Genomic DNA, 13,232 nt, shown 5'->3' with positions numbered 1-13,232 from the left:
AATTGGAATTATCAACACAGTTGTTGAATTAAAACAAAGTTAGAAGCGTCGATGCATACCATGTGCTCGATTAAATGCTTGTGCGAGAGAAGAATGGAATTGCTCGATTCACAACTTCATTGATTTTAGGTTGTTTGTTGTATTCTTGATGTAGGTTTACTAAGTTTGTCTTCTTGGGCAGGTTGTCCTCCAGAAACTATGTATGGTTGTGGTTGTCGGATTTTACAGCACTTCCATTTGCATTGGTCAAAAAGGGAGCCAGTAATTGACATTTAACATGGCTTATTTTCAAATGTTGTATTACGCATCTTTAGGATTGTTAGTTTTGCTGCTAATAAGAGCATAGTTGATGGTCCATGTTCACCTCTTTAACAAAAAATGCGATTAGTTAGTTTAATTGTGTGATTATTTTTTTTAATTCTTAGGATTAATGTTATATTTATTAACTTGATAACTTGTTTACTTATATTCTTAGGAATAATGTTATATTTATTAATTTTTTAATAATTAATGGTCCCCGATTAATCCTCTGATTAATCCCCGCCTAGCCGATTAATCCTTTGACCTCCGTCCACTGATTAGCTTACGTCGAGCGATTTCTACAACCTTGATATATACGTATTCTATTTCTGCCTCCTCTCATTTTCTTATTGACATTTTCGTCGATGTGAATTGGGGGAAAAGGACTTCGATCCTCGTTTGATCGAGAAGGAGAAGATGAACGAAGGCAACAAGGTTGCTCAGGCAGCTCTACGTTTCTTCTTCCTCGGAAGGGATATGCGAGGGTGAGGGACCGGAAGGGGAGCAACCTATCTCCTGTGAACCATCTTGAGTTTCCTTCTCGCTGTTGGCGGTGGGAAAACAAAGGGACAAAAATAGCAGCGACCGGCGACAGTGGAGGAGGTGTTCAAGGTGGCTAATAGGTAAGTGGAATGAGGGCTGCTCCGACAGCCTCCCTATTGCTTTTGTTTACTTTTTTTTTTACTGAAATCAATGGAGTTTTGGTGGGTTTTGGGTTTGATTTTTGACAGGAAATGAACAAGGAAAAACGAAATGTGATGAGGCTGCTTCTTCTTGACAGGAAAATGAAAGAATGAAAGAATGGTTTTAATGATCAAATGCAGATTTTAATTTTTTTTTAGAAATTCGAGACACCATTCTTTGATGGCAGAGAACTTGTAGCTGGAAGAATTGATGATTCAATCTATGTTTATGATGTTTATGATTCAATCTTATTAACCATCGATGGTAGGAAGAATGGTATGTATCTTGTTTGATAGGCTCTCTTCCTGAGACCTTGTTTACCTTTTTATAATATTTTTGTTTATTTCATTATATTGTAAGAATGGTATGGCTTGAAGACCTGATGGGAAAGACTCCTTGTATAAAATCATTCTCATGCAATACAATTCTAACAGAATGTCAATCTCAAATAATGTCAATCTCATAGAATGCTAGCATATTTTAAAGTGGCTTAGAAGTTAAACATACACAAGACATCTCGAAACGAAACAAGAAAGTGAATGAGGATTCTTTCAAGAATCCCGATATTTTTTTTTGCAAGAGATTTCAAGAATGAATGTAGTTTATGTTCATAGTTGTATTCTTTAAGAATGAATGTAATTACTTATTCTAAAATATTAAAATCTGTTTTATATAAAAGTTGTATTCATTAAAAATTATTGGTCATGATATGTGTTTATAATATTATGTTCATAGTTGTATACCATTCTGACAGAATTACAGAATATCATTCTAACAAAATAACATTCTGATAGAAAAAAAATCGGTCTATGTTTACAAATTACGTTTGAAATTGAATTAATTTGAAAAAAAATCAGATTTTTTAAATTAAAATCATTAATTATCCCATAAATCTCGATTTTTCCCTTTTTAATTTTGTCTCAATTGACTAAAATGCCCTTATACTGAAATTTGTGTGATTATATGGTACATGTTACCTTATTGTACTATCTAGGGTTGTGCATGGATCGTTTGGGTCGGTTTTGGACCCAAACCCAACCCAACCCATAAATGGTCGGTTTCTGGTTTTTAGAACCCAATAGTATCGGTTTCTGGTCGGTTCGATTTCTCGGTTCGGTTTGGGCGGTTTTTCGGTTTCTTGGGTTCAACCCATACATTCATGGGTTCTAGGTTTAAACTCATTGGTTTTAGGTTTTAACCCATTTTCCATAAATGAAGCAACAAGTTAAATACTTCAAAAAAACACCAAATTTAAGTTAAATACTTGAAAAACATGAGTCTTACAATAAATAGTCTATTACAAGTTACAACCAAAGCCCGAAATAGTCTATTACAACAAAAAACAATCAAGTATGGGTCGGTTTCTTTGAGACGGTTTGTCGGTTTTAAGTATGGGTCGGTTTCTCGGGTTGGATGGGTCAGTTTCTGGGTAAAAACCGAAACCGAACCTGATTCTTCGGTTTTAAAAAAATTCAAACCTTAACCGTCGGTTTTGCTTTGGTTTTGGTTTTTTCAGTTTCGTCGGTTTTAGTCGGTTTCTTGGTTTGGGTTTACTCACCCCTAGCACTATCATAGACCCATAGATTATGACCTTTGATTCTATTCCATCCGATGGTCCAGATCTGTGCATTCTGACACACAATAGTTACTAGAAAATATATATATATATATATATATATATATATATATATATATATATATATATTTCTCCTCTCCATATTCTAATAAAAGAATATGGAGATATAACTTCATGTATTTATTTAAATCAACGATTATAATTTTATATAACTAAAAAATATTTTTTAAGTAATAATTTATTTAAAATAATTGATTAATAATTTTGATTTTTTTAATATGAAAGTTTAATTAATTTTATTACCGTGGTTTTCACGGGTTATAAACTAGAATATATATATATATATATATATATATATATATATATATATATATATATATATATATAAGTAATAATTTATTTAAAATAGTTGATTAATAATTTTGATTTTATAATATGAAAGTTTAATTAATTTTATAACCGTAGTTTTTACGGGTTATAAACTAGAATATATATATATATATATATATATATATATATATATATATATATATATATATATATATATATATATGAGAACAGAAAATCTATTATTTTTTTGATAGTGAAAATAGGTTGTTTCCTTCTGCCCACTTTTTATCATACACAACTCTCTCTTCTCTAACATTAATCATTTTTTAATTTGATATATACTTAAAAAAACAAAATATTTTTTATAAATAAAAATCAAAATATGATTATTTGAGATATAATCATATAATGAGAATATGTAAAAGAATAAAAGTTAATATTTTATTAAAACAAGTTAAATGTGTTTTTTAAGAATAAAAAAAAAAGACATGGGTTACTATCATGGTTTTGGTTTTGATGCAATTGTCAAGAGTGGTCATAATCCCACATCCTTTATTTGAAGAAATAAATAAGTGGGCCTTTTGGTTTTATATACCGGGGCTACAAAGCCTTTTTTTTAATATAAGTTTTACCGAACCTTGTTTTATCTTACTGACCAGCCGGTTATTCCTAGTTAATCTATAAAAGGTTATAAATGGTTTTGAGGCATCAAAATTGTATAAAATATAAACATGTTAGGTGTGAGATCTATATATTATATGAGTTTATAAAAAAGAAAAATTTAATATAAAGTTATAAGCATTACATAATAGTTTTACATAAATACAAAAGATATAATAAATAAAATAAGTAATTTAAAATATAATGCCAAGATTTGAAAAGTTGTAAAGCACGAAAGCTTTTTTTTATGAAATTTAATAGAATAATGTAACTTACATATATAAATCTCATTAAAATATAGATTTTAAATTTAAGAAAATGAAAAATACAAAAAAAGATAAGTGGAAAAAAAAAACAATTCAAAAACTCTTAAAAATTGACATGCGTCAAATTCAATAAGATAATGAAATTTAACAAAATTGATTTTCATTTATTAGGTTAGATAGATAGGTTTTCGATTTAACCCTCGAGTCCGATCAGATTTTATAAGGATTATGATTATGGTTGTTGTAAAATCCTTATCTCTTATAATTTTTATCTTTACATGGAACGGGGATGTTCCATAATGGCAACCAAAACGTTGGAGTATTTTGTGGATTCGTTGTCATAACTTTTTTATCTGCGATTTTGACCGACGGATGCATGGAAACATCTTATGGCCCACAAAATATATAAAACTATTGATGTCATTATCCGTAAAACAAAATATCTTCTTCCTTCTTTCTTGAAGTCTCATCTCCAACTTTCTATCACATAAAAACCTTTTGTTGGGTTTTTAAAAGGATCGGTTTGAGATTTGAATCATTTATTTAATAATTACTAATTAGGAACAGAGAATAACGTTTTTAATACTTATTATTATTATTGTTGTAAATTTGGCCCCCGGTTGAAGCTTATAAATAAAGGCAGCTTTAGAGCAAAGGCAAAGGCAATATAGTCATGGAAGTTGAAAACATACTACACATGAATATCGGCCATGGAGAATCAAGCTACGCGAGTAACTCATTTCTTCAGGTCTCTTACACTCTCATTAAATACTCATATTAGTTAGGAAATTAATTAGTTGTTTTACACTCCCTCCTTCAGTATATATCCTATGTGAAAGAATGCGTCTTTAATTAATGTTGTAATCAAATTATTTTTCAGGAAAGTGTCATACGGAAAACTCTGACTGTTTTACAAGATACAATCAAGGGAATGGTTAATATCGAAGCCGCCTTCAGCAAATGTTTCGTAATGGCAGACTTAGGATGTGGCACCGGGACAAATACACTTTTGCTTGCATCTATGGTTATTGATATAGTCCTTGAACTGTGTAAAGAAGATAACTATAAAGCGCCAAAGCTTCAAGTCTGCTTAAATGATCTTTTTGGAAATGATTTCAATACCATTTTCAAGTTGCTTTCGACCTTTTATGCAAATCTTCAGAAGGAGAAGGGAGAAAACATTGGCTCTTGTTTTGTTTCAGCTAATCCCGGTTCCTTTTATGGTAGACTCTTTCAAGATGAAAGCTTACACCTTGTTCACTCCTCTTATGCTGTTCATTGGCTTTCTCAGGTTTGAATATAGAAACACATTTAAACCAGACAAACAAGATTTTAGGAAACGTATGTGCATACATGTTTGCATAATCATACTCCATAAAATAAAAAATAGTTAATTCAAGCTAGTTTACATGCAAATTCATAGTAACCTGAACATTTTATAGGTACCTGAAGGCATTGAAAACAACAAAGAAAATATATACATGGCGAAATCAAGTCCACTGAATGTGTTTGAAGCGTATAAAAATCAATTTCATACCGATTTTATAAAGTTTCTACAAATGCGATCCGAGGAAGTAGTACATGGTGGATGCATGGTTTTAACCTTTCGTGGTCGTAGTAGGGCTGATCCAACCACTGATGATGGTGCCCGTATTTTTGAGCTACTAGCGCAATCACTACTCAATATGGTCAAAGAGGTATAATTAACGTTCTTCATTATACGACAATAAAGACTTGAAATTTTTTTCAGTGTTACTAAATTATATATGCTTTTAATAACTTATAGGGACTGGTTCAAGAATCATATATGCACTCATTCAATGTCCCAAATTATGCTCCATGCGAGGATGAAGTCAGGTGTACTATTCACGATGAGGGATCATTTTCTCTTGATACCTTTAATGTTTTTCAAGTAAATTGGGATCCATATGATACAGACTACACAAATGTGAAAGATTTAGATGAGCAGAGCCACATCCATGGGGAAAATTGTGCAAATGTTCTGAGAGCTGTTTATGAACCTTTGTTGACATCTCATTTCGGAAATTTAATAAACATTGATGTGCTATTTCAGAAGTTCCAGAAGCTAGTGGCTAAAGATCTAGCAAACAAAAAAACCAGACACTTTAATGTAGTCATTTCATTGACTAGAAAATGAGATACTCATGTATTCAAATCAGTCCGCTGGTTGTGTTAAAACTTTTTGGTTATTCAACGATCTATTCAATGAGAGATATATATACTTCGATCATGGACTCTATATATAAAGGTATGTGATGTTTGGTATGATAGAATGGAATGACAAATAAAATGGAATAGACTAGGTAATGGAATGGACAAGATGATGAAATAGATTATTATCATTCTATTGTGATGTTTGGTTGCTTTATATGAATGGAATGAACCATTAATCAATGTTGTTTGGTATATAAGATTGGATTAATAAATGGAATGGATGTAATTGAAAATGGCTATATACCCTCAACTCTGCTGCTAAATAACTCAAAGATAGGCACATATAATATTTTTTTCTCTGACTTATATTATAATATGCTACTAAACAACACATTGATGGTATAACACCCGAAAAATTAATACAAAATGCACCTAAATTTTTTTTATTTTTACTTATAAATATGTTTGGTGTACACTATTGTAGAATGGGAACTTATTCTCATTGCCTTAGAACGGAAGATGCACACGATATATATATATATATATATATATATATATATATATATATATATATATATATATATATATATATATATATATATATATATATATATATATATATATATATATATATATAGTGTTGTAAAACTCGCCGAGTTGGCCGATTACTCCTCCGAGTACTCGCTACTCCCCTCCTTGCCGAGGCGAGTTACAAAATCCCGAGTACTCTCCGATCGGCCCCTTACTGAACTGAGTAGTGTTGTGAAATTCGATCAACTCGGTGATTAATGTGTATAATATACTTAATTATTTATTATTTAACACACACACATGCAATTATTACTACATATATATCTTAAATTTTCAGCAATTATTCACGAAGTGAGACCATTATATGTTTTTTATTTTTTGTGTATTCACATGTATCCAATTTTGTTATATATTTCAATCAACTTATGATTTTATCTTATGATTTTGACATATATAATTTCCCTAAAAATATTTCTACACAAATTTCCAAATCCGAGTACTCCCGAGTACTCGCTACTCGGTAGTCGGTCAAGCAGGTACCGAGTAACGAGTTCTACAACCTTGTATATATATATATATATATATATATATATATATATATATATATATATATATATATATATAAACACACACACACACAAACGTGGGCTAAGCTTGGGCCTTAACTAAGAATGGGTTGCATACAAGACTATCATACAACATAAATATACACTAACACCCCCTGCAGTTTATTCGGGAGTCATGCCACGAACATTTAAACTGGAGCGAAAATCATGAAAGAGAGAAGACGAAAGGCCCTTCGCGAAGATATCGACATACTGAGATGTTGAAGGGACATGAAGGACTTTGATATGGCCAAGAGCAACCTTGTCACGCACGAAGTAAATGTCAATCTCAATATGCTTGGTCCGTTGGTGATGAAGTGGGTTGGATGCCATGTACATTGCACTCACATTATCACAATATACGATAGTTGCTTTTCCGGTTGGACACTGGAGTTCAAGGAGAAGATTGTGAAGCCAAGATGACTCGGCTACGATATTTGCGACAACATGATATTCGACCTCTGCACTGGATCTGGAGAGTGGCCTGACGCTTCGATGACCATGAAATGAGATTGTTGCCAATAAATATACAATAGTCGGATGTGGAGTGACGAGTTGTTGAGCATTCGCCCCAGTCTACATCTGTGTAAGTGAGAGCGGTGGTAGAGGATCTATGAATCTGAATACCGTGATCGACTGTACCACGAATGTAGTGCAAAATGCAATTGAGAGCATGAAGATGTTGCTTGTGTGGGTCATGTATGTGTGTATATATATATATATATATATATATATATATATATATATATATATATATATATATATATATACTAGTTTATAACCCGTGGAAACCACGATTTTTATTTTTATAATTATTGTATAGACAAAAAAAAATAAAAATAAATTATAAACAAAAAAAATAACATAACTTTAATCGTAAGAAATTTAAGAAAATTTAGTTTATAAAATAAAGATATATTATAGAAAAAATAAGGAATTATAAAAGAAAAATTAACAAAGTTTTATTAACAATAATAATAAAAATGTTATGAGAACTAATATTTTACAAATAACTTATAAATTTCTAAAAACTTCTTTATAAACAATGTTAGAAGTTTTATTTGTAACTCTACCATTTTTTTAGATTGTCTATTATCCAAATATAATTTTTTTAATTTCCATCGTACTTTAGCTGAAATGGAATCCATGGTATATTCTATCATCTGTATATGAAAATAATAAATAATTAGTATTTAATATACAAAATTGTATGTTAAATAAAAAGTTATGTATAAAGTTACAATTATAAAAAATGTTATAAAACAAATATAAAATATGATTAATAGTTTAAAAGTATTTGTAAAAAAGATAATGATCGTATTTTACATTCAAGTTTTGAATTAATGAAAAAATGGATTTGAAAATGCAATGCCAATGCAATGGTCACTATCAATTGGTGCTAACTGTGAGTTTGAATGAACATCAACGGGGAACCAAAATAAAATATGTAACTTATTTTCAAAGAACAAATAAATAAAATTTTAAATTTGTTACTTTTTAAATAAAGAATTAAAAATAATAATGAAAGTATTAAAGGATTTAATAAACAATCTATATATATCTTAATCTTAGTGAAAAAACAAACGTAAAGTAAGTGATGAGATGATTTATTTGTTAACGTAAACCCCAATAAAATTGAATTCACCTGACTTTTTCTTTAATTCCTCAAAAAAATATATTTATATATCATTCGCATACTAATGTTCTTTGTTTTAAATAACATAAAAGCTACCCAAAAGCTCTTATCTTCAAACCGCAGAAGACTATACAGTAAAGTAAGTGATGAGAGGATTTTCAAAAGCAAATAAAGAAATCATACCAACGATGAGTCGTGCAACAGTGACAGATGAGATTTGAAGAGTCGTAGAGGGTAGTGACGCCGTATGAGTTTACCGGCTGAGCTTGATGGTAGGCTGACAGACGGAGGCAAAAAGTGTAGCCGATTGTAAGATGTATTTCAGTCGGTTATTCAGCGAGTGGCTGACAACTGAAGAAGACGGTGAAAGTAAAGAGTCGGGACTAAGAACGGAGAGGGATTAGAGCATCATCAACGTATTTCAGCAAAAGGTTTTTGGTTTTTTTGGATCTAGGGTTTTAACTTTCTTTAAATACTTGTCGATTTTTAAAAACATTCACTCCTCACAGGATGGATTTTTCTTCATATATGGTTTCCTAATTTGAAGCCTGAAAATGGGGATTGATTGAAACAAATTGATTTGAAATGATACTTCAAATAAAATTGGAATACGAAAGATGGTTTTTATTGATTCTAAATCCAAGCTTGAATACAACACCTAGGCCTGCCAGTTGTTCTTTCCTAACACACTTTTCTTAGCCCATTCCCAAAGACTGCTGTAAATCACTTAGTAATGCAACGTATTTAAGAAAGGAATCAATGACAATCAAACATGGGGACTATCTAATAAAATATATAGTTTAGTGTTTATACATCCACACTTATATAAATATATTGAAATTATAACAAATTTATGTTGATGGGGGATTTTAGTAACTTTATTTTCTGATAAATTCATACTAAAACTTTTAGGAAGTTGTTTTGTTGCATGTTTAAGTGATTAAGACTTATATAGATTTAACAACATAAGTTTTGAACTGTGTATAAATAAAACATCATTTCTATTCTAAAAAATTCGTCATAATCTTCACCTTGAAGAAAAAATTTACAAATGCAATCACCATATATACACAAATATAGAATTTAATAATATGCCCTTTACGATTTCTAATATGTTTTCTTCTTTTTCTGGAACTAAAGGATTCTGAATACACAAGTTAATGTTATACTTTATATGGAATTCAACACCTTCAAAGGATTCGGAATTCAAGCTTTGGATTAGTCCTTTTATTGTTTAAATCAATAAAAACCATTATTTCATATTCCAATTATTCATTTTTAAATCAGGGGCATAATTGTCATTTTTTTAAAGTGTAAGTGAATTTTTTTTAGGATGAAATGCAATATCTTAGAGAGCAAATTACATTTTCTAGTGTTAAGGTATATTTTGTCCCATTTATTATTTTTATTTTCTATTTTTTATTTTTTTTACTTAATGTGTTTATATATCAATATTTTAAACCAATAATTGGATTTGTTTGATATGAGGAACCACAATTATTAATTGAAAAGTATACATTGGAAAAGAAATTTTCCAAGCTACGACTGGTTTGTCCTATTTGCTCTTAATTTAATGAATTAATCCTTTTCTTTTATGTTCGATTATGTTGATTATTAATTTGTTTTATGTGGAAATATTTGGGGCTTTTTTTCTCATTAAACGCTGAACGGATAAATCATGTCATACATGTTGCATAAACAAATACTGTTTCTTTTATATTAAGTGAATGTCTGAATATGAGTAAATGACCATATTAACCTTGTTGAGCAATGAAACAATTTTCTAATATTACAGGCTCTCTGGATGTGAAGCAAAATGAAGCCATTGATGTTGCTGCTAATAAATTGGCACGTAGAAAAGGTGTTATTGATGAAAATCTAAAATTAGAACATGAGTTGAAGGTAAGTGATGTGCCTTTTGTAACCTTTGGATTAACATTAGCCCATGATTAAATGACCATTTTACCCTTTAGGTTGTTGAGGATGAGAGGTATATTTTCATGTCATCCTTAGTCGGGCTATTGGCTGAATATGGGATTTTGCCTCGTTTTACAAATGTTGAAGGTCTTTCAGATAGCATAAAGGTATGATATGAATTGTATTAAATTTGATTATAAAAACTATACCATTAAAACATCAATATAAATTTCTTGAATAAAAGATTTAGGTGGTTGTAATTCGTAAGCATTTTACCCAACAATGAAGATCTAAAAAAGGAATAATTTTTCTTATTTATTAAATTGCATGCCATTGTTTAGAAAATAAATTAATAACCTTTTTTTATTGTTAAAATTGTAGAAAATAGCAATATAATTTCTTGAACATGATAGAAATATGATTGTAGTTTATGAAAATTAGGAAACACATTATTAAGAAACAAACACATAAAATAAGGTAATATCAGTAGCAGCCATGAATTTATAAAATAATCTGATAACACGAAGCTTCATAGTGAACACGTCCTTCAAGACATCAAGATCACGGATGAGAGTAAAATCAGCAGCATCCATGAATCTGTAAAATAAGGTAATATTATAAATACATAACAAAAATAAAATTGAACATAAATGTTCCCTATGATTATTGATTCTGAAAAAAAGTAGTGACATAATCTGACCTCTATGATTATCAATTCAGAAAAAAGGAGGATGAAACTCAAGAATTTACTGAGAAATGTCAAATTAGTTTAAAGTTTTTATCATTTGAATAGATGTTTAAAAGGTATGAAAATGTAACCAGATGGATTGAAATGTATGAATATTTTTAAAAAAAAAGTAGTGTCATAATTTCACCTCTATGATTGTCGTTTCAGAAAAAAAAAAAAGGATGATGGAAGTGAATAGTTATGTATATTGACCTGATGGATTGAAATGTATCAATGTAGTTGCAGGGGTGCGGAAGAATTATAGTTTGAAAGCTTTGAAGACACCATAAAAGAAGAAAACAATTATAGGGATCAATATTTACACTATTTATAGGTATAATTGATAGGTTTATAGGTATAATGATAAAACAATCGGCCATTCTTTGCGGATTTATAGGGCAGAATGTAGGTAAAATTTGATTTATTATAACTGATTTGCTGATTTTTTGGAGTTGATATGATGATTTGAAGATGTAAAGCAAAGAATCGGTGGAAAAATTCAGCAAATCGTATTTGTGGTAGTGAATCTTGGAATTAAAGAGGTTTAATAGGTGGAAATTGGAATCTCATAGCTGGTTTTTAGGGATATCATATATGTATTATCTATATTAAAAAGCATGTAGATTTGTAACATTAAAATTGATTTACTGAACTTTAGGATGTGGTTATGAATTGAAATCGTATTTTTGTATTTAGAGGTTGAATTTTTGAAGTTTAACAGGCATACACGTGGCAAGTAAAGAATGTGACACATGACAGTTTTATATGAAAGCTATTTATTTATTAGAAAGGGATATATATATATATATATATATATATATATATATATATATATATATATATATATATATATATATATATATGCTAAACTGCAAAAGTAATATATGGTCTAGTAAAGGTTAGCTACTAAATCGTACCTGCCATACTACGAAAGAAAGTCGGATCCGTGACCGGAGGACCAGAGGAGTCCAGTTTGTGAACTGGTTCTGCTCGGGTGCGACGAGGGTTGCAGTTCATCATGTGAGCACGATGAAGAATTTTAGTGGCATATTTTTTTTAGAAAGAAATATATCGGTGGAAGATCACACCGTAGAGATCCCTAGGAAATAGTTCAGAGCTCCAAGATCTGTCATGGCAAACTCACGGCTAAGATGTGAAATAATTTGTTGAAGCATAGTTGTGGAGGAGGTTGTAAGAATAATATCATCAACATAAAGAAGAAAATAATTTATGGGATCAGGACTCTGCAATATAAATAATGAGGGATCGGTGCGACTGTGCTAAAAACCAATAGTGGTTGGATACTAAGAAAATCTATGAAACCAAACTCGAGGTGCCTATTTGAGACCATAGAGAGATCTCTGAAGAAGGCAAACATGATCTAGAAACTGAGATTCTCGAAAACCTAGAGGGTTGTGGAACTAAATTCCAAGTCATATTAGCAATAAGAGCATAATATTCGTCGTACATAGCCTGACGCTAACGAGAGTCCTCAAGAGTTTGTAAGTGTGACCGAGGAACAGGGGACACAGAAGAGATATGGAGGTTGAGACGTTGAATGGGTTTGATTATCCCGCTGCAAGCACGAGTAGTCATTGGATAATGAGATGTAGGGTTGGACAGGAGAGAAGAAGAGGTGATGAGTGAAGGGTTCTTGGTTGGAGCCTAGGGAGAGGTGGAGTCTGTAGTGGGTGTGAGGGTGGATGATGGTGAGGGTGGTATAGTGGTGGTTTTGGCTATATGAGAATCATGAAACTGAGGGGTAAGGCCTGCAATGTCATCGATAAAAGTATATGAGGTTGGTTTGATTGGAGTAACCAAGCGG

General features: G+C 30.6%; 1 protein-coding gene and 1 long non-coding RNA gene across 2 annotated transcripts; both read left to right on the top strand.

Annotated features, from left to right (window-relative positions):
- Positions 1-4,326: 4,326 nt before the first annotated feature.
- On the top strand, positions 4,327-6,231 carry LOC145061960 (benzoate carboxyl methyltransferase-like). Its single transcript, XM_079009557.1, has 4 exons — positions 4,327-4,564; positions 4,697-5,107; positions 5,259-5,513; positions 5,603-6,231. Exons 1-4 carry the CDS (start codon positions 4,490-4,492, stop codon positions 5,972-5,974), a joined length of 1,113 nt encoding a protein of 370 aa, XP_078865683.1. The 5' UTR covers positions 4,327-4,489; the 3' UTR covers positions 5,975-6,231.
- A 2,850-nt stretch (positions 6,232-9,081) lies between these two features.
- On the top strand, positions 9,082-12,131 carry LOC145062586 (uncharacterized). The gene is made up of 4 exons (XR_013687619.1): positions 9,082-9,194; positions 10,559-10,665; positions 10,737-10,847; positions 11,648-12,131. It is a non-coding gene; the product is annotated as an uncharacterized LOC145062586 (long non-coding RNA).
- The last annotated feature ends 1,101 nt before the right edge of the window (positions 12,132-13,232 follow it).

Source organism: Lactuca serriola, chromosome 7 (genome assembly GCF_051521515.1).
Source record: "Lactuca serriola cultivar US96UC23 chromosome 7, Lser_US96UC23_V15, whole genome shotgun sequence".
NCBI lineage: Eukaryota > Viridiplantae > Streptophyta > Magnoliopsida > Asterales > Asteraceae > Lactuca > Lactuca serriola.
The sequence above is the reverse complement of the archived record's forward strand: the minus strand, read 5'-3'. Positions and strand labels throughout refer to the sequence as shown.